General features: G+C 45.9%; 1 protein-coding gene across 1 annotated transcript in view; it reads left to right on the forward strand.

Moving 5' to 3' along the window:
• Window positions 1-221: 221 nt before the first annotated feature.
• Window positions 222-21,542, forward strand: part of IQGAP1 (IQ motif containing GTPase activating protein 1) — a 185,572-nt gene continuing 164,251 nt past the window's right edge. The window contains exons 1-2 of the mRNA XM_073304652.2: window positions 222-480; window positions 15,949-16,048. Coding sequence (XP_073160753.1) covers window positions 426-480; window positions 15,949-16,048 — 155 coding nt within the window. The 5' untranslated portion in view covers window positions 222-425. The remainder of the gene's footprint in view (window positions 481-15,948; window positions 16,049-21,542) is intronic.

Genomic DNA, 21,542 nt, shown 5'->3' on the forward strand with positions numbered 1-21,542 from the left:
GCGGCGCGGCGCGGAGGACGGGCGAGGGCGGCAGGGGCAGGGGGCGCGGCGCGGAGGACGGGCGCGGGCGGCAGGGGCAGGGGGCGCGGCGCGGAGGGGGGCGGGGGCAGGGGCAGGGGGCGCGGCGCGGAGGACGGGCGAGGGGGGCAGGGGCAGGCGGCGCGGAGGACGGGCGAGGGCGGCAGGGGCAGGCGGCGCGGCGCGGCGCGGAGGACGGGCGAGGGGGGCAGGCGGCGCGGCGCGGAGGACGGGCGCTGGCTGAGCGCGCAAGGCGTGGGCCGCCGGGGGCGGGCGGCGCCTCTTTCCGACACACCCAGCGCCGAGACCAGGAAGAGGAACAGCCGCTCCCGCCTCCGCCGCGTCCGCCCAGCCCCGCAGCGACCGAACGGCCCCGCTCGGCCCGGCCCGGCCCGGCCTGCAGCACCATGTCCGTCTCGGAGGAAGCGGACGGGCTCGGGATGGCCCGGCCCCACTACGGCTGTGAGTCCCGGGGAGGGCGGTGCCCACCTTCGCGGCCCGGGGGCTGCCGCTGCCCCGGGGATGGGCCCTGTCTTCGCGCCCGCCGTCCCTGCCCGCGTGTCGCGGGCTCCGAGGGTCCCGTGGGGATGGGGTCGGGGGACGCGGATTGCGGTCTGCGGCCGGGGCGTGTGGGCTGGGACCGGTCCCCGGGGCCGGGCGGGGCGGGGAGCCTGCCCGCGACGCTGGGGGATGGGGACGGGGACGGTCTGACTGCAGCAGTCACGTCTGACTGCCGCGCAGTCCTCCGCGCCGCCGGCGCCGCCGCCCTCCGCATGGCGAGGGCTCGGTGCGCCCGCCTGAGCCCAGCTGGCCCTGGCCGCCGCCTTCGGAGAGTGCCCTGGCACATGGGGCAAGCGAGGAGGTCACGGAGCTGCAGCTGCTCCGTGTCTCACGTAGAATTGGCGCTGGAAAAGGCTTGCTCCGTCGGAACGAGTCTCACTCTTCCCCGAGGCCTGTGCGGGCGTGTTCCTTGCAGAATTTGGTCTTCAGGGCTCTGCCAGGCCAGTTTTATTGACCTTAGCGTTGAGGTTTCTACTGCTTTCTTTGGGAGACTCCCATGGCTACATTGATCTGTCAAGAATCTTTTGCTAATGGTCTGTCTAAATTTACCTTGTCTGAATTCAAACATCTCAATTCATCTTCGCATATTCAAGTTTTCCTCTTCTTCATTTCTTGAACAAAAATATCAGGTTAAGGAGCTGCTTCCTCCTCATTTTGCTGTATTCGTGTTAATGTACTATTCGCTACTTTACATATTCTGTAAAAGATATCTGAAATATTTGCAAAAATATCAGTCTTACAAATATTAGAGAGTCTAGGTGGGTGAGGTAATATCTTTTAATGGACTAACTTCTTTTGGTGAGAGAGACAAGTTTTTGAGCTTACACAGAGCTCTTCTTCAGGTCTGAGAAGTACTCACAGTGTCACAGCTAAATTAGACCTGAAGATGAGCTCTGTGTAAACTCAAAAGCTTGTCTCTCTCACCGACAGGAGGTAGTCCAATAAAAGACATTACTTTTCCACCTTGTCTCTGTAGTAGTGTAAGACCAACATGGGCACAACAACACTGCAGCCTACAAATATGAATGGCTTGACAAATCCATTTACGCACTTGCAAATAAGAAGCTGGCCCTTGCTAGTGCTATCAGTTTCTGCTGAATTTAAACTTAACTTTAAGAGTCATGACATATTTGTCTCTTAATATTCATGGGAGAATTCTGCACAAAAAATAAAAAATTATGCACACAGTATTTAAAAATTCTGCATATTTTGTTTGTCAGAATAATACTATATAAACACACCAGTTTGAATTATTTTGGTAATTTATTTCAAAATACGTGTCAGCAACTAAGTCTGTAACAATACAGACCAAAAAAAATTCAGATTTTTTTTTTTGACAAATAGATTCCTTACTAGGCATATTAATACAAAACTTGAGTAATTTATTTAAACTACAATACAGAAATGTATTTCTGCACTTCTCAGAAGCAGTGTAAAGGCTTGTGGGAGTCAGGGGTAATGGAGGAGCTGAGGGAGAGGGAAGGAGCCTGGGAGTATACCTGGAGGGTTATTGGGTGTGGGTGGGAGAAGTATGGAACAGTTTCTTTTGGGGGGAGGATTGTTAGGGAATTGGGGTGCTTCCCCGTTGCAGACACTGGTTGACTCTGAGCCTTTCCCATTCAGTCAGGCAGATCTGCCCCCACCCCCGTGTGGCCCTGGAGCCCCCTCCCATTCAGCCCCTGGCTCAATGCTGTCACCCCCCGAACTCCTGAGCCTGCACCCCAGTCTGCCCCCCCACTAACCCTTCTGAACCGAAGTCTGTGACCCCCCCCAGCAGCCCTGTGTGCCCCACTATGCCTCCTGACCTGGCTCCACCAGCAGGTTGTTGTAATGAAGGTAGCTGGCTGCTAGCTGTTGCTGCCAGTCAGCCAGCTGTTCTGGCACCACGGCAGCCTCTGGTGGGAGAAAGGCAGAACTACTGCACTTCTTGGGCAGAATGTATTTTTTGCAGAGAAAAAAAATTCTGCCCTGGACATGAATTCTGCGTGTATGCAGTTGCTCAGAGTTCTCCTAGGAATAGACTCTTATGTTTGTGATAATAGCTTTTCAAAAGTAACCCATTGCTGTGGTATCTTCCACAGTCTGCAGGCAGACAGCTGTGGTGCTGCCATTGCTGCTTAGTGCTTTCATAAGCATATTCAGTGTGTAACTCCATGCTGGTGATGTTCAGTGTTGCAACATTGAAGTTAGCAGGTTTCATGCTATTTTTCCTCCGACTTTGCTTGGGAAAACTATTGGAAACTAGCAGAGGTAGCCACTTATTTATGATGTAGGAGAGGACTCAAAAATGGAGGCCGAGGTGGAGGTAGAGTAGTAGAGACCTATTGGTAACAGTGAGGGTGCTGGAAGAAGGGGTAGAATAGAGGAGAGCCGCCTCTCTTGAAGCATCCAGGAAGCTGAGGGGCAGTAGTGGCAAGATGGGAAAGGTTCTCCCTGCCAATAACCAGAAGGAGGATGGAGGTGTTTCAAATATATCAGATCTGCTCTAGACAGACTAATATGAAGGAGGAAACCCCTGAATAAGTACAGGGACTAGTAGCCTGCGGGTGTGTACAATATAACTAAACTTGTTTTTTTGTTACAGTGCCCATCTGCATAGTTTTTGGGCACCTCCCCAAAGATAGTAACCACAGTTGCTTTGGGCAGTGTGCTATTTGTGTCCCTTCTTCCTTGGAAACAATTGGTGCTATGTTTCTTTCTGTCTTTCTTTCTTCCCTTCCTTCTCTCCTAATATTCCTCCTCTTCCCCCCTCCCCCTTCTTGCCTTCACATCTTTCCCTCTTTTTTTAGTCATTTTTTTAGTTGCAGCTGTGGGAAAGCTAAGTCAAATATTTTACACATTGTTCTGAAGGCTGTGAAACTTGTAGTCATTTTTATCTCCTTGGGCATGAGTACCAAAGCCTTGACTCGGTCTTGCTCTGAGGTTTACAGTTTCATAGCTCCTGTGGAACATAACTGTTGGGGGAGTTTATGGTTGTGAAGAGACACACCTTTCTGAGGTATCTTGGGCTGGTTCCATGGGGGACCTTAAAGATTAGTATTAAGACCTTATATTTGATCCTGTATTCTGTGGAGAGTTGGTGTAATGAGTGGAATACTGGTGTGATGGGCCTTTCAGTGGCTAGCAGGTGGGGAGGTGGGCTTCTCTGTGGGGTAGTGTTCCTGAACTTTGCTGGTATAGTCTATTCCTTTGCAGTCTCTTGTATCAAACTATGGCAGGTGTTTGATAATTTTTTCATACCCTGTTTAAAATATTTTTCACATCAAAATGAGATAAAACATTTACCTGTTCAAATGCTAAAGGCTTAGAATTGTTCAAAACATCTTTCCTTCTACTAATGTGCTTCAGCAAGCACACTCGCTAGTCCTCAGTTGGTGAGTGAATAGTTTGATTTGATGTAAGGTGTGACTATTATAAAGGGCCAAGGTCCCACTTTACCCCTTAAGCCATAAAAAAAGGAATACTTTTTTACATAATTTGCCTCTGGATCTAACTCCCACAAGAGATCATTGAGGCTAAGATACCCAACCCAGGGCTCATCTCTTGGTTTAAAAAATTTGACATTTATATGGATGAGAACATGTGCAGTTGGTTACATTAAATAAATATAAATTGAAGGGTTATAAAATCTCAGGTTTCAGGGCATAAGCCAGCCTCTGACTGACAGGGGTTAGGAAGAAACTTCCCCTATAGGGAAGTTATTTCAGAACTGCCCACTTGGGTTTTCTTATAATTTCCTTGAAGCATCAGGTACTGCCCTCTGTCAGATGTAGAATACTGGACTAGATGGACCATTGGTCTGATCTAGTATGGAAATTCCTATGTTTTAAAACAAAGCAACTCCCTAACAAAACAAAGAAAGCAAGCTTTAGGTTTCTGGTGTGACAGGCCAGTGATAATTGTAGATTTTCATTTTGAAAAAATAATAAAACTCCATTGACCACTGCAGATTCTCCTTTTTAATATAGCAGAAAATAGGGTTGAGATTTTCAAAGCTTCCATTACAATTAGTGGAAGAGATATAGCTATATCCCCTGAACTACTCTGAGAATTTAAACATAGGCTTCTACAGCAACAGCAAGATGCAAATGAGATGTCATTTGGTTCCAAGTTCAGCTATAACAGGAACTTTGGGTGCCACTATGTTTCCTTCCCTGCACTGTGAAGAGCAAAAGGATTGTGAGATGGAGGTACTCACCTTTTGCTCTGTGTGATACCTGTTTCTCCATTCATGTTCTTTCTGCACCCTCCCCACATGCATAAAACATCTAGTCACCCTTCTATATGCTTCCACTTGCTTCATTTGACACAAGAAGAGCATTCCTTGGTTCCTTCTGCTACAAGAGAACTCCTTTTTCCCACTGATGGGATTGTCTCCTTTTTAAATGAATTCATATTACATAAAAAAAATGTTTAAATTCGCAGTCTGAATGAAATGTTAACACTGAAAAGTCAGGAAATTGCAGTGTTAATGCTAAACCTTAGGTCTGCCCCCTCATGCTGTATGCATTGTAATACAGTCTTTAATTACATGACTGCATGCTATTATTTTCACAGGACCCATTCATCATTCAATGTATAGTTTAGAATAGTGTTTTTCAAACCATGGGTCATGACCCTCTACTGGGTCGTGACATATAAGGCGCTGGGTCACCTTGCTCTGGTCATCACTGCTGACTGGGATGTTGAAAGTCCCGTCGGCGGTGCTGCCCAGCTAAGGCAGGCTAGTGCCTACCTTTTCCAGTGCCGCACTGTGCCCCGGAAGTGGCCAGCTGTGGGTCTGGCTTCTAGGCAGGGGGTCCATGGAACTCTGTGCGCTGCCCCCTCCCTGAGCAGCAGCTCCGCACTCCCATTGGCCGGCAACTGGGGAACGGGGGGAGGGGGTGGTGCCTGTGGGCAAGGGTTGAGCGGAGCCGCTTGCGCGCCTCTGCGTAGGAGCCAGACCTGCTGTTGGCCACTTTCGGGGCACATTGTGGTCTCCGGTGCATCCCAGCTGTGCCACTGACCAGGAGCCATCGGAGTTAAGTCCGCACCCCAACCCCGTGCCCCAATCCTCTGCCCCAGCCCTGAGCCACCCCAAACCTGGAACCGCTTCCTGCACCCCAAACCCCAGCCCCATCCCAGAGCCTGCACCCCCAGCCCAGAGCCCTGACTCCATCCTGCACCCCAACCTCCTGAGCCTGCCCCCAAACCTGGAGCCCCTCCTGCACCCCAATCCCCTCATCCCCTACCACACCCCAGACCTGAGCCCCCACATAACCCAGAGCCCCTCCTGCACCCCAGAGCCCTGACCCCCTCCCGTACCCCAACTCCCTGCCCCAGCCCAGAGTCCCATCCCACACCCTGAACCCCTCATTCCTGGCCCCACCCCGCAGCCCTCACCCCAACCCTCTGCCTCAGCCGTGAGCACCTCCCAGACCCCTCATCTCCAGCTCTGGGTCGTGGGCATCAACAGTTTTCTTCAACTGGGTCCCCAGAAAAAAAGTTTGAAAACCACTCGTTTAGAAGATATGCACTCAATGAGGCAGTGAATGAGAAGATGCTCTTCTAGATTTGTGGCTCATTTTGGGCTTTGTTGTGTTTGAAGTTACCACAGTACAAATCTGGCATAAGTCCATAGAAACTAATGGTCTGATTCTGAATGTTCATGTTTGTATATGAGTAGATTTGTATCCTCTGTACAGTGTATGAGGTAGGGATGTTCTCACTGAACAGCGGAAACAAAAATAAGCTTGCTCAGCTGTCTCACTACTTGTGCACTGAATGAGTTGGGATTCTTAAGAAATACTGTCATGTGGTTATGTAGTTTACATACCATATTGCAATGCAGGTTCACAAGGAGACAGTGTTTAATGTTGCACAGGCCCCAGACCTGGCCCACAGCTGCTCAGAAATGCATTGCATGGAAAATTGGGCTTAGGTCCCATTTGGACCCTGCCCAGCATGGAGGAAATGTCTGTGTAATTTAGTTATGGAGGTTTAATAAGCCTCTATTAAGCATGTGTAAACTGCACTTTTTCAGAGATTTATAACTTGGCCAAATTTGGGTGGATTTTCATGGGCACAGCAAAAGGATTCCTCTGACAGAGGTCATCTCTGCCTATATTTCAAATTCCTGCCCCAAAGGATGGGGCCACTAAAGCTGCTCCGTTTTAGTTCGTTTTAATACGTCTATTAGTAGATTATTCCAATGCCAAAACATTTAGGATGGAAATGCTTAGGCATCCTTAATGTGATAGCTATTGTTACATGCTCCAGCTACAATAAATTTTAAGAAGAAATATTTTATGTGAATGAGATTTTTTTTTTTTAGGCTGCTATACATGTCTGGCATTAAAATAATCTGTTAATAGATTTTAAGGCCAAAAGGGCCTATTATAGTAATCTTATTCTGACTTCCTGCATAACACAAGATTTAGAACTGCAGACATGGTAATTTCGGAGTAGCAGCCGTGTTAGTCTGTATTCGCAAAAAGAAAAGGAGTACTTGTGGCACCTTAGAGACTAACAAATTTATTTGAGCATAAGCTTTCGTGAGTTACAGCTCGCTTCATCAGATGCAACATGGGAATGTAATTTCATGTTATAAATAATGCAGTCTAACAGGACATAACTTGAAGAGGTCTTATTTTATTGAATAGATTGGGGGGGGGCAGTGAATGGTTCGTAACATTCATTATACACATGAGATGGGATGTATTGCGTTAATTTCCAGGGTCAAAAGAGTTAAAGTTGTTATAAACTTTTTCACTGTCCAACATAAAAACAGTGATACGAGGGGGTTTGTTTTTTTAGAGACCTTGATTTACTTGATTTCCTGGCAAACACACAAAAGCACTTATTTTAAAGTTGAAAGTTTGTTAATTAAACACAAGAAATAAAACAAGCATTTATACTGAAACTGGAAATGAGTGATTATGCAAAACAAACTTAATTAAAACCTACTAAACTCTGTTTTTTTGGGCAGCCAGAATGTTTGTTTTTTTTTTATTTAAGCAACCTTTCTTTGATGAAAAGAAAAGAGCTAATTTTACTTTCTGTTTTGTGTGTGAAGGGTATTCTCTTTTCCAGTTTTTAACAACCAACCAGGCACAAACTGGCGGAGAAAGAGGATAGAATAGGTGGGGGGAAATAAGTTTTTGTTGATGTTTTTGGAACACTGGATGGCTGGTTATTATGTTTGAATGCTTTGGCTAGTGACAGGTTTCAGAGTAACAGCCGTGTTAGTCTGTATTCGCAAAAAGAAAAGGAGTACTTGTGGCACCTTAGAGACTAACCAATTTATTTGAGCATGAGCTTTCGTGAGCTACAGCTCACTTGCATCCGATGAAGTGAGCTGTAGCTCACGAAAGCTCATGCTCAAATAAATTGGTTAGTCTCTAAGGTGCCACAAGTACTCCTTTTCTTTTGGCTAGTGAGTTGGCCATGACACCTGCTTTTTGGCCCCGGTTCATTTTCCAGTCAGGGACTTCATCTGGTTGGGTCTTTTCTCCTTAGAAAGGGCAGGATTGAGGAAATTTCATCTTGCTGTGCTGATGCAGTGCAGTTCATTTCAGGATTTGATAAAAAGCCAAGAGAGTGAGAGAGAGGACAGGAGGAAAGAAGGGAGGCAGGCAGAACAGGATTTTATGTGCCTCTTCAGTGCTGACTATTAGGTATTCCTACAGATGGGTTGTGGACTGATTGTCATGATGGTCTGATGATTATTCAGGACTCACAAATGAAAAACAAATGTCCTTGAATAAGAGCAAGGCCAAATAGCCTTCCTCTCAAGCAGAATGTCTTTTTAGTTTGGTCTGCTCCTTCTGTCTTGGGTTTCAGGGAATATAAAACAAGCTGGGATACAGCCAGGATGAGCTATGAGATTTTTGCTGGCAAAGTCTCTTTTTAAGAACCCCGAAAAAGGAAAAAGTGGGCAACATAGTTCACCCCCTCGTTATTTTGTTTACCAGTTAGGCCTAATATTTGGCACACTAATTTTCCTTTAATTTCTGGCTCCACATTTTTTGTTTCTACCAAGCATGATTTTAACAGTCTGTAACGCATATGAACAGGCCCTTTTTCTTTGGACTAATTTAGTTTTTCTGTCTTGTTTTTTTTGCACTCTTTCAGAACATTTATTGAAAACAACTTGACTTATTTTTTATGGTTAATTTTTAGGCAGGCAAAAAGTTATAGGTTATTGTGACATTTTATGAACTTTCACATACTTTCTACATTTGAGCTTACAATTTGGGTACGTTTTTAGGTCCAACCATCACAAAGGATGACGTGTTCCCCATGGCCTCTTAGGGCATGGCACATGTTCATTAGAGAGAAGGTGAATCTATCAATTTGTACAAAGCCTCACTTACTGTTTTTATTGTGGTAGTGCCAAGTGCTGTGAAACACAAAACAAAAAGATTGTCGCTCCCCCGGACAACTTACGCTCTGAGCATAAAATGAGACAACAAATGGCTACATACAGATGGGGAGTATAAGGAAACAGTGAAATAGTATTGATCACCAGGGGAGGCCGTGGTCTTGGCGCACCAGCTGTCTAACCAATGTCAGTTTTTTTGTAGGAATCATGAGAGGTGGGAAAAGGGGTTTTAAGAAGGTATTTGAAGGAGGACAATGAGAGAGCTTTATGGATGTTCATTGGGAGTGCCTCCAAGCAGTATGGGAGAAAGCAATAATATATTTGAAAATTTAACAAGTGGGAAATGAAGGCAGACATCATTGGCTGATCAGAAGTAGGAGCTGACATCTTGATAGCGTATGTGAGATTATTGGGTGGGGGTAGGTAGTGAAATTACAGACAATTGTCTTAGGTTTGCAGTGGTGCAAGAAGAGCCAGTGATGGGATTCGTCAAGGTAAAAGAGGTGGTAGCACTAATCAAGATGCAAAATGATGAGAGTCTGATTGAGAGTGTTAGCTGTGTGGGGAAAAGAGAAAATGCTGAATCTTAGAGATGTTGCACAGAAAGGATTGGAAAATTTAGGCACAGCCTGGATGTAAGGAACTAGAAAGAGGACTGAGTTGAAAATGATATCCCCAAATGAGAGTTGGAGAGGGGCTGAGTAGGATCCTCCAAACAGCACTCTGAAGGAGCAATTACAGAAGTAGGGGAGAATCAAGAGAGGACTGAGTCATGAAAGCCAAGGAAGGATGAGAGATCAAGAAGAACATGGTTGACAGCGTTGAATCATAGAACTGGAAGGGACTTGAGAGGTCATCTAGTCCAGTCCCCTATACTCGTGGCAGAACTAATTATCTAGACCTTCAGAGCTTCTTAACCCCTTACAGGTAAAGGAGGGATTTTATGCTACCCTTAGCTGTATGTTTATGACACCACCCCAACAGGTGTTTGTCTAACCTGTTCTTAAAAATCTAAAACTAAGCAAGGCCAAACAGGGCAAATATAAAAAAACAATGCTGAATAAAGCAGCTTTATGTATAGTTTAACAAATAATACAAAAAACAAGGGAACTAGCTGGGAACTGGATTGGCTGGCTATATGAATACTTAGAGCAGCTTGCTATTAAATAAGTATGCTAAAAAAAAAAATGTATAAAAGCCTGTGTAACTTCCTGCTCTCTGTACAGGATTTGAGATTCTATTCTCCCTGTACCTTTTTGCAGCTGCAAATAAACTTTTCTGCTTCTCCACCCCGTTGTGATTATTGGGTGTAGCACACGGGGTAGCGAACCAACTCCAGCTGTTGTTTAGCCTCTCGGCACTGGGTGCTGGCAACAATGTAGACTCCACAACCTTCCTAGGCATTTTATTTCAATGTTTAACCACGCTGACAGGAAGTTTTTCCTAGTTTCCAACCTAAACCTCCCTAGCTGCAATTTTAGCCCATTGCTTCTTGTCCTATCCTCAGAGGTTAAGAAAAACAACTTTTCTTCCTCCTCCTTGTAACAACCTTTTACATACTTGAAAACTGTTGTCATGTCCCCTCTCGGTCTCCTCTTTTCCAGACTAAACAAACCCAATTTTTCAATCTTCCCTCATAGGTCGTGTTTTCTAGACTTTTAATAATTTTTGTTGCTCTTCTCTGGACTTTTTCCAATTTGTCCACATCCTTCCAGAAATATGGCACCCAGAACTGGACACAATACTCCAGTTGAGGCCTAACCAAAGCCGAGTAGAGTGGAAGAATTACTTCTCGTATCTTGCTTACAACGCTCCTGCTAACACATCCCAGAATTATGTTTGCTTTTTTTTGGAACAGTGTTACGCTGTTGACTCTCATTTAGCTTATGGTCCACTCTGACCTCCAGATCCCTTTCTGCAGTACTCCTTCCTAGGCAGTCATTTCCCATTTTGTATGTGTGAAGCTGATTGTTTCTTTCTAAATGGAGTACTTTGCGTTTGTCCTTATTGAATTTGATCCTGTTTACTTCAGACCATTTCTTCAGTTTGTCCAGATCATTTTGAATTTTAATCCTATCCTCCAAAGCATTTGCAACCCCTCCCAGCTTGTTATCGTCCACAAACTTTATAAGTGTACTCTGTATGCCATTAGCTAAATCATTGATGAAGATATTGAACAGAACCAGACCCAGAACTGCTCCCCGCAGGACCCCACTCATTATGCCCTTCCAGCATGACTCTGAACCACTGATAATTACTCTCTAGAAATGAAAAGGAGGACTTGTGGCACCTTAGAGACTAACCAATTTATTAGAGCATAAGCTTTCGTGAGCTACAGCTCACTTCTTCAGATGCATATCGTGGAAACTGCAGCAGGCTTTATATATACACAGAGAATATGAAACAATACCTATTCCCACCCCACTGTCCTGCTGGTAATAGCTTATCTAAAGTGATTTCCAGCACAAATCCAGGTTTTCTCACCCTCCACCCCCCCACACAAATTCACTCTCCTGCTGGTGATAGCCAGCTACCCAGGCTATCACCAGCAGGAGAGTGAATTTGTGTGGGGGGGTGGAGGGTGAGAAAACCTGGATTTGTGCTGGAAATCACTTTAGATAAGCTATTACCAGCAGGACAGTGGGGTGGGAATAGGTATTGTTTCATATTCTCTGTGTATATATAAAGCCTGCTGCAGTTTCCACGATATGCATCTGAAGAAGTGAGCTGTAGCTCACGAAAGCTTATGCTCTAATAAATTGGTTAGTCTCTAAGGTGCCACAAGTCCTCCTTTTCTTTTTGCGAATACAGACTAACACGGCTGTTACTCTGAAACATCTCTAGAAATGGTTTTCCAACCAGTTTTGCACCCACCTTATAGTAGCTCCATCTAGGTTGCATATCCCTACTTTATTTACGAGAAGGTCATGCGAGACAGTATCAAAAGCTTTACTAAAATCAAGATATATCACATCTACCGCTTCCCCCCATCCACAAGGCTTGTTACCCTGTCAAAGAAAGCTATCAGGTTGGTTTGACATGATTTGTTTTTGACAAATCCATGCTGTTACATATCCCCTTATTATCTTCTAGATGTTTGCAAACTGATTGCTTAATTATTTGCTCCATTATCTTTCCAGGTACAGAAGTTAAGCTGACTGGTCCGTAATTCCCTGGGTCGTCCTTATTTCCCTTTTTATAAATGGGCACTATATTTGCCCTTTTCCAGTCTTCTTGAATCTCTCCCATCTTCCATGAATTCTCAGAGATAATCGCTAATGGCTCAGATATCTCCTTAGTCAGCTGCTTGAGTATTCTAGGATGCATTTCATCAGGCCATGGTGACTTGAAGACATCTAATTTGTCCAAAAAAAAAAGGAGTACTTGTGGCACCTTAGCGAATAACAAGTTTATTTGAGCATAAGCTTTCGTGAGCTACAGCTCACTTCATCGGATGCATTCAGTGGAAAATACAGATCTTGGGAGACGGGCCAGTCCTTACTTACAGACAGCCCCCCAACCTGAAGTAAATACTCACCAGCAAACACACAACAGAACCACTAACCCAGGAACCTATCCTTGCAACAAAGCCCGTTGACAACTGTGTCCACATATCTATTCAGGGGACACCATCATAGGGCCTAATCACATCAGCCACACTATAGAGGCTCATTCACCTGCACATCTACCAATGTGATGTATGCCATCATGTGCCAGCAATGCCCCTCTGCCATGTACATTGGCCAAACTGGACAGTCTCTACGTAAAAGACTAAATGGACACAAATCAGACGTCAAGAATTATAACATTCAAAAACCAGTTGGAGAACACTTCAATCTCTTTGGTCACTCGATTACAGACCTAAAAGTGGCAATTCTTCAACAAAAAAAATTCAGAAACAGACTCCAACGAGAGACTGCTGAATTGGAATTAATTTGCAAACTGGATACAATTAACTTAGGCTTGAATAAAGACTGGGAGTGGATGGGTCATTACACAAAGTAAAACTATTTCCCCATGTTTATTTCCCCCTCCCCCCACTGTTCCTCACATGTTCTTGTTAACTGCTGGAAATGGCCCACCTTGATTATCACTACAAAAGGTTCTCTTCCGCCCTCCCCCCCCCCTGGTAATAGCTCACCTTACCTGATCACTCTTGTTACAGTGTGTATGGTAACACCCATTGTTTCATGTTCTTTGTGTATATAAATCTCCCCACTGTATTTTCCACTGAATGCATCCAATGAAGTGAGCTGTAGCTCAAGAAAGCTTATGCTCAAATAAATTTGTTAGTCTCTAAGGTGCCACAAGTACTCCTTTTCTTTTTGTGGATACAGGCTAACACGGCTGCTACTCTGAAACCTGTAATTTGTTCAAGTAATCTTTAACTTGTTCTTTCCCTATTTTAGCCTCTTCTGATCCTACCTCATTTTCACTGGCATTCACTATTTGAGCTATGAGATGACTCATAGCTCAAAAGATGAGGATGGAGTATTGATTCTGATCTTTGCCCATGAAGAGGTGATTAGAGTTTTTGGTGAGAGCAGTTTCAGTGGAGTACAGGAGCCAGAAGCTGAATTGGAGGAGAGAAATACCAGACAGGGCTTGTAGATAGTGCATTCAGTAATCTTAGAGATGACATGGAGCAGTGGTTGTAGTGTGTGGGGAAAGAAATAGAGAGTGAGAGGATTTGGGAGGGAATAAGTGGGCATTAGGGAGGTCAGTGGTTGGGATGGGGGTCTCTGGGGTAAATGGAGGGGTTAGCGGTAAACAGAAGATGAAGTACTTCTGTGGCAGTGACAGCAGAGAAAGGGAAGAATTATTTTTCGATTATTGTGTTTTCTTTCATTTGTAATGGACAGCTTGATTTAGCCATCAAGCCAATGCAGGCCAGTGAAAATCTGGACCCAGGTTTAATCCCGTTTGTTATAATATGGAGTCATGATGAATAAGAGCAATGTAGAGGCACTGTGGTCTAGTAGAGAGGGGCACAGACAAGGAATCAGGAGTCCTAGGTTCTTTTTCTGGTTCTGTCACTGATCTTCTGTGGCCTCTTAGACAAATCATTTGCCCTCTTTCTTTTTTCTGTTTCCCTCCCACTCTTTGTTTTGTCTGTTTAGATTGTAAGCCTGTGGTCTTCAACCTTTTTAAGCACAAGATCACTTTTTGAATTTAAGAGCAACCCAGGATCTACCCCACCCATTCCCTGAAGCCCTGCCCCTTCCCCCAAGGCCCCACCGTGCTGATTTCCCCCCCCCACCCCCAATCGCGTGCTCTCTCCCACCCTCACTCAGTTTCACCGGGCTGGGGGAAGGGAATTGGGGTGCTGCCTCTGGGCTGGGACTGAGGGGTTTGGATTGTGGGAGGGGGCTCCTGGCTGAGTCTAGGGCAGGGGGTTGGGGTGTAAGAAGGGGTGAGGGGTGCGAGCTCTGGGAGGGAGTTTGGGTGCAGTAGGCGGCTCCAGACTGGGGCAGGAGGTTGGGGTGTGGGAGGGAGTTCAGGACGGGTAGGGGTGCTGGCTCTGGGGGGGTGGGGGCTCAGGGCAGGGTCAGGGGGTTGGGGTGCAGGAGGGAGTATGGGGTGCTGGCTCCAGGAGGGGTGTCGGCTCCCACCGGGCGGCACTAACCTCGGGTGGCGGTGCAGTGGGGATAAGGCAGGCTCCGTGCCTGCCCCAGCCCCACGCTGCTCCCGGAAGCTGCTGGCACATCCCTGAGCCGTGGCCCTGGGGGGAAGGGGCATGTGGCTCCACGCACTGCCCATCACTGCAGGCGCTACCCACGCAGCTCCCATTGGCCGTATTTCCCCGTTCACAGCCAATGGGAGCTGCAGGGGCGGTGCTTGCAGGTAGGAGTGGTGCACGGAGACCCTCTGCCCCCCACGCAGGGATGTGCTGGCCGCTTCTGGGAGCGGCGCAGGGCCAGGGCAGGCAGGGAGCCTGCCTTAGCCCTCCTGTGCTGATGGACTTTTAGCGGACAGAGATTGCGACCGACTGGCAGAGGCTCCGCGATCGATCTACCGTTGGTGACCACTGCTGTAAGGCCTTTTGGTTAGGGACTCTACCTTACTATATGTTTGTAAAAAGAAAAGGAGTACTTGTGGCACCTTAGAGACTAACAAATTTATTTGAGCATAAGCTTTTGAGAGCTACAGCTCACTTCATCGGATGCATTCAGTGGAAAATACAGTGGGGAGATTTATATACACAGAGAACATGAAACAATGGGTGTTACCATACACACTGTAATGAGAGTGATCACTTAAGGTGAGCTATTACCAGCAGGAGGGTGGGGGGGTGGGAGGGAACTTTTTGTAGTGATAATCAAGATGGGCCATTTCCAGCAGTTGACAAAAACGTCTGAGGAAAGGTGGGGGTGCAGGGGGGAATAAACATGGGGAAATAGTTTTACTTTGTGTAATGACCCATCCACTCCCAGTCTCTTGATTATCACTACAAAAAGTCCGCCCCCCCCGCCTCCAACCCGGCTCTCCTGCTGATAATAGCTCACCTTAAGTGATCACTCTTGTTACAGTGTGTATGGTAACACCCATTGTTTCATGTTCTCTGTGTATATAAATCTCCCCACTATATTTTCCACTGAATGCATCTGATGAAGTGAGCTGTAGCTCATGAAAGCTTATGCTCAGATAAATTTGTTAGTCCTCTAAGGTGCCACAAGTACTCCTTTTCTTTTCGCGAATACAGACTAACATGGCTGCTACTCTGAAACCTGTTATATGTTTGTAAAGTGCCTAGCACAATTGGCCCTCTATGGCCACTAGGCGCTATTGTAATACAAATAATAATAGAGAACATGCTGTGTGCACTGATATGGCTCTCTTTGGGCAAGATTTCTTAGCATGATATGTACTTCTGTCCTGGAATATCTTTTGCATGTGATGCATTTTACTGTGGAGATAGGTGCAAGCTGCTGAAGTGATTCAAGGGTCATTTATATACCTGCATATCAGGTATGTTGAAGACTGACAATATTTTTGACTCTTTGCAGCTGTCCTGGATAATGAGAGGTTGACAGCAGAGGAGATGGATGAGAGAAGACATCAGAATGTGGCTTATGAGTATCTTTGTCATCTGGAGGAAGCAAAGAGGTAAGGAGGAGAGGCTCGAAATTACTGGGATATCAAGAGGTATTATTGTACCTGCTTAAGAGAGTATTTGGACATAATTTAGCTTTTGACTGTTGAGTGGCTATATGAGGTAGATAGCTAGAAAATGTGTACATATTATATAATGGGGAGAGGAAACCGTGTATGATGTCAGTGCAAAAAACTGTTGATGTAATTGGCTTATCCTGTGTGCATATGTAATTTAAAAATATTGTATGTATAAAATTTTGTGCCTGCATTATAGGTGGAGAGAGTAGTCACACAGGTAAGACTGCCTAACACTTCCCACTATAATCCTCTGTTTTTAGTTCCTTATAACTTTGCCAAAATGTGATGGTTTTGGATGAAATTTTCCATGGTGGGTCTCAGCCTCAAGTTTCCAAGAACAAGATTTGGGAAAAATAGTTTTGCCATTATCAAAACATTTTTTCCAAGCATTTTTGAACAGTTCTCATGCTTCTGTAGTTTGGTGAAAAAATTGAAATTTAGCAGGTGATCATGACTTGTTGCCTCCATGAAAACCCAGCCATATTTGGCCAAGATACAAGTTGGAGTATCTTGGCAGTAGAACTTGTTCTACACTTGCTCCTTAATTTTCTGAATGTTCCACCTGTAAATGTTTCCAAGCCGGATGTAGTTGCATGAGTCTGCCTGCATGTCCTTCTCCTTCAAAATATCCTTTGGGAAAAAGCACTTTGAGCTGGGAGCCAGGAAACTGTGAATTTAAATCTTACCTCTTCCAGTGATTGTTGACTATTTCTGAGCACAGGGTCACTTCTGGTAGAGCTGGGAGTAGAACACATGGCTCTAACATATCAAACCCAAGCTGAATCCACTTATGCAGCTTTCCAAAAGAATCTGCTATATCTATGGGTTTGGTTATGCACTCTGCAAAATGGGGCTACGTCTGTATATATATCTCACTGTTTCAGTACATGATGTATTCCTCTCTAGAAACTGGTTCACAAACAAGCTGGTATGATAGTACTTCAGCTCCAGTGGAGAGCAGTGCTGAAGATCCCCAGTTCAAACTCTGCTGACCACTCGTTCAATGATCAATGAACGAGTTATGTTATGGAATTTATAACATGTTATGGAATTTATTTTTCAGTTTACTTCTTTAAAAACTTGGAAAATTCCATAAAAATTAGGTTTAAAAAAAAAAGGTTAAGGTTGCAAATTCAAGTACTGAAAAGATAGGAAATACCATAATTAAAGTTGATCATATGTGTATGCATTATGAACCGTCTCTGCATGATCCCATACAATTTTTTCCACAGGACCCCAGCCTGATTTAAGGTACAGGCTGCAGGGTGCTCACTGAATGAGGCAGGTGCTCAATATCTCATGTCTCAGAGTAGCAGCCGTGTTAGTCTGTATTCACAAAAAGAAAAGGAGTACTTGTGGCACCTAAGAGACTAACCAATTGCCTTCTAATTGCCTTCTATGGCGAGATAACTGGCTCTGTGAATGAAGGGAAAGCAGTGGACATGGTGTTCCTTGACTTTAGCAAAGCTTTTGACACGGTCTCCCACAGTATTTTTGACAGCAAGTTAAAGAAGTATGGGCTGGAGGAATGGACTATAAGGTGGATAGAAAGCTGGCTAAATTGTCGGGCTTAACGGGTAGTGATCAATGGCTCCATGTCTAGTTGGCAGCTGATATCAAGTGGAGTGCCCCAAGTGTCGGTCCTCGGGCCAGTTTTGTTCAGTATCTTCATTAATGATCTGGAGGATGGTGTGGATTGCACCCGCAGCAAGTTCGCAGATGACACTAAACTGGGAGGAGAGGTAGATACGTTGGAGGGTAGGGATTGGATACAGAGGGCCCTAGTTAAATCAGAGGATTGGGCCAAAAGAAATCTGATGAAGTTCATCAAGGACAAGTGCAGAGTCCTGCACTTAGGATGGAAGAATCCAATGCACCCCTACAGACTAGGGACCGAATGGTTCGGCAGCAGTTCTGCAGAAAAGGACCTAGGGGTTACAGTGGACGAGAAGCTGGATATGAGTCAACAGTGTGCCCTTGTTGCCAAGAAAGCCAATGGCATTTTGGGATGTATAAGTAGGGGCATTGCCAGCAGATCGAGGGATGTGATTAGTTCCCCTCTATTCGACATTGGTGAGGCCTCATCTGGAGTACTGTGTCCAGTTTTGGGCCCCACACTACAAGAAGGATGTGAAAAATTGGAAAGAGTCCAGCGGAGGGCAACAAAAATGATTAGGGGACTGGAACACATGACTTATGAGGAGAGGCTGAGGGAACTGGGATTGTTTAGTCTTCAGAAGAGAAGAATGAGGGGGGATTTGATAGCTGTTTTCAACTACCTGAAAGGGGGGTTCCGAAGAGGATGGATCTAGCCTGTTCTCAGTGGTAGCAGATGACAGAACAAGGAGTAATGGTCTCAAGTTGCAGTGGGGGAGGTTTAGGTTGGATATTAGGAAAATCTTTTTCACTAGGAGGGTGGTGAAACACTGGAATGCGTTACCTGGGGAGGTGGTGGAATCTCCTTCCTTAGAGGTTTTTAAGGTCAGGCTTGACAAAGCCCTGGCTGGGATGATTTAATTGGGGATGGGTCCTGCTTTGAGCAGGGGGTTGGACTAGATGACCTCCTGAGGTCCCTTCCAACCCTGATATTCTATGATTAATTCTGTGATTCTCCATTACATATATGTGTGACGGGTTGGACCCCCGTTCTGGGATGCCATCTGATGTACTGGGATTTCACTGAGGCAGCCTGCTCCACTAGCCTGGGCTCCCTCTCCCTGTTTTCCTGAATCAGACTCTCTGGCAGTGCGCGCACACAGGTAGGGACGCACCAGCTGTGGAATCACATAGAGTCTGCAAACAGCTGTCTATGGGAAGACTCAGGTAGGAAATTGCCTAGCACTCAAGTGCAGCTCCCTTCTAGAAAGTACGCCCAAAATAATGTTGTCTTGCTCTGTAGAGAAATCTGTACAAATTGTCAAAGTTTGACTCAGACTCACAATTTATCAGACCACTCTGTTTTATTAGCAAAGCTGCTCTGCTAATACATTTAGAAGTGAGCCCCCCGAGTGGGGCTTGTCTCGTAATTTATACAGTTTTTGAAGAACAAGTTACAGAGAAGTTACAGACAAAAGAAGAAAAATTATTTTAGTCACCACCCTTCGAGATCCCTGCCACCCTAAACAATCTCCTTTAACAGCTTCCAGTTAACTTAACTAATTGCCCTTCACACCTTCCATTTTGATGCCTGCTTCTTAGACGTGCTGGCTCTATCTTAATTGCTTCTCCATTCAAAAGCTAACTGTCCCTACATGTGCTCCCTCAGATACTATGTAACATGTTTTGGCATGCCCTCTCATATACAGGTTTCAGAGTAACAGCCGTGTTAGTCTGTATTCGCAAAAAGAAAAGGAGTACTTGTGGCACCTTAGAGACTAACCAATTTATTAGAGCATAAGCTTTCGTGAGCTACAGCTCACTTCATCAGATGCAACGTATCCAGCATGTCCCCTTATACAACGCTATACTTATACAATGTTATACTGCCACAATCCCCCCTTTTGGTCAAGGCTACGCCCATGACCAATGACTTACTGGATTCCATACATCAATCGTTCTTTTTCATTACTTTCACTGGTGACATTTAACAACATTGGATTAGCACTCTGGATTCCCCAGACCCTCAGGACACAGGAGCTGAGGATTAAGCTTCTCAAAGGACACATGTTGGAAGCAGGACCCTTTCTGGTTCCGACAACCCCTTTCGAGGGAACCGCTGTCACGGTTTTACGTCCAGCAGGCGCTAGGCTCACTACTGCTTCTTGTTTGTTGGGTCCTGCTGTCTGCTTACCCTCTGCTTCTGGCAACCCTTACGAGAGCGCAGATTGTAAGGTATTGCAGGCTGTTCCTCTTTGTCTTCTGGGGTTGAAGCTGGTTCTGCGTGGTCTTGCAGAGGTGCTTGTTCCCCTTGAGGTGGCGCTGGCTTACACTATGAGGCGTGGATCCATGCAGCGATGCTGGATAATTTCACTGCTGTCTGGGTGGTGAGCAGTACCTGGTATGGACGCTTCCACCGGGGTTCCAAGGCTTGCTTCCGAAGGTGGTGCCGCAGGTAGACCCAATCACCAGGCTTAAGAGTGTGACAGGCAGCAGAGGTGGGTTCCGTCGGCCAAGCTGCTCGCACCTGCTAATGGAAGGAGCTCACAGCTTGCATTAACCCTTTGCAGTACTGGAGGAGTGTGCTGTGTGTTAGGTTTAGGTCTGGGGCTGGGGTAATAGTAGCCATTGTTCGCATAGGGCGTCCCATGATGATTTCAAATGGACTCAATTTGTGTCTCTGGGATGGGGATGACTGAATTTCCATAAGGGCCAGTGGTAAAGCAGCTGGCCAGTTTAACCCTGTGGAACTACAGATTTTTGCCAGCTTATTTTTAAGCACACCATTTCGCCTTTCAACTGCCCCTGCACTCTGTGGATGGTAAGGGCAGTGCAGCAGGTGGGTGACATGTAATACCTGGTTTAGATGTTGAACAATTTTTCCAGTAAAATGTGTTCCCCGGTCACTAGACAAAGTGGCAGGAATTCCCTTGGTAGGGATAATGTGGTTTAACAGACATTTTGCAACGGACAATGAATCAGCTTTGCGACAGGGAAAGGCTTCAATCCAACCCGAAAACAGACATATTATAACTAAAATGAATTCATATTTCTGACACTTTGGCATTTGTACAAAATCAAGTTGCCAGTGTAGGAAAGGTGCTTGAGGCAAACCCTGGAACCCTTGTGTTCCTTTTACAGATTTGCCTACATTGTGGCTTTGACAAGTAACACAAGCGGCACAGTGGCGGGTTGCAAAGGAGCTAAAATGGGGAGCCCACCACCCCGCCTTACTCATAGCAGAGACCATCCCCTCCTTGCCGACATGCAAAACACCATGTAGCAGGGCGGCTAGAGACGGGTAGAGTGAGAGGGGGGCTACAAAGGTACCGGTGGGCGATCGCCAAAGGGAATCAGAATGCAAAGAGCAACCCAAAGCACTGCAGGAGTCTTTCTCTGTTTCTGGGGCAGAATCCTGGAGCTGAGTGAGATGAGACAAGGATGGTGGCGTTACAGAGACAGAGGGGACCAAGAAACGCTTCTGGTGAAGGTTTTATAGTGGCGGCATGTTTTGCAGTAGCATCAGCAAGTGCATTACCTTTTGCCACCTCGGTGTCTGCCGCTGAGTGGCCAGTACACTTAACAATTGCCAAGGCAGACGGTAGTAAAACTGCATACAAGAGGGCGGCAATGTAGGGGCCATTCTTGATAGGGGTACCAGTAGAGGTAAGAAAACCTTGAGCCTGCCAGAGGGTGCCAAAGTCATGCACAACCCCAAAGGCATACCGAGAATCAGTAAAAATAGTGGCAGAGAGCCCCTTGGCTAGAAAGCAGGCACGGGTTAGAGCAGTCAGTTCAGCCACCTGGGCAGAGGTCACAGAGGGTAAGGGCC

The sequence above is a fragment of the Lepidochelys kempii genome, chromosome 10 (assembly GCF_965140285.1).
Source record: "Lepidochelys kempii isolate rLepKem1 chromosome 10, rLepKem1.hap1, whole genome shotgun sequence".
Taxonomy (NCBI): Eukaryota; Metazoa; Chordata; order Testudines; family Cheloniidae; genus Lepidochelys; species Lepidochelys kempii.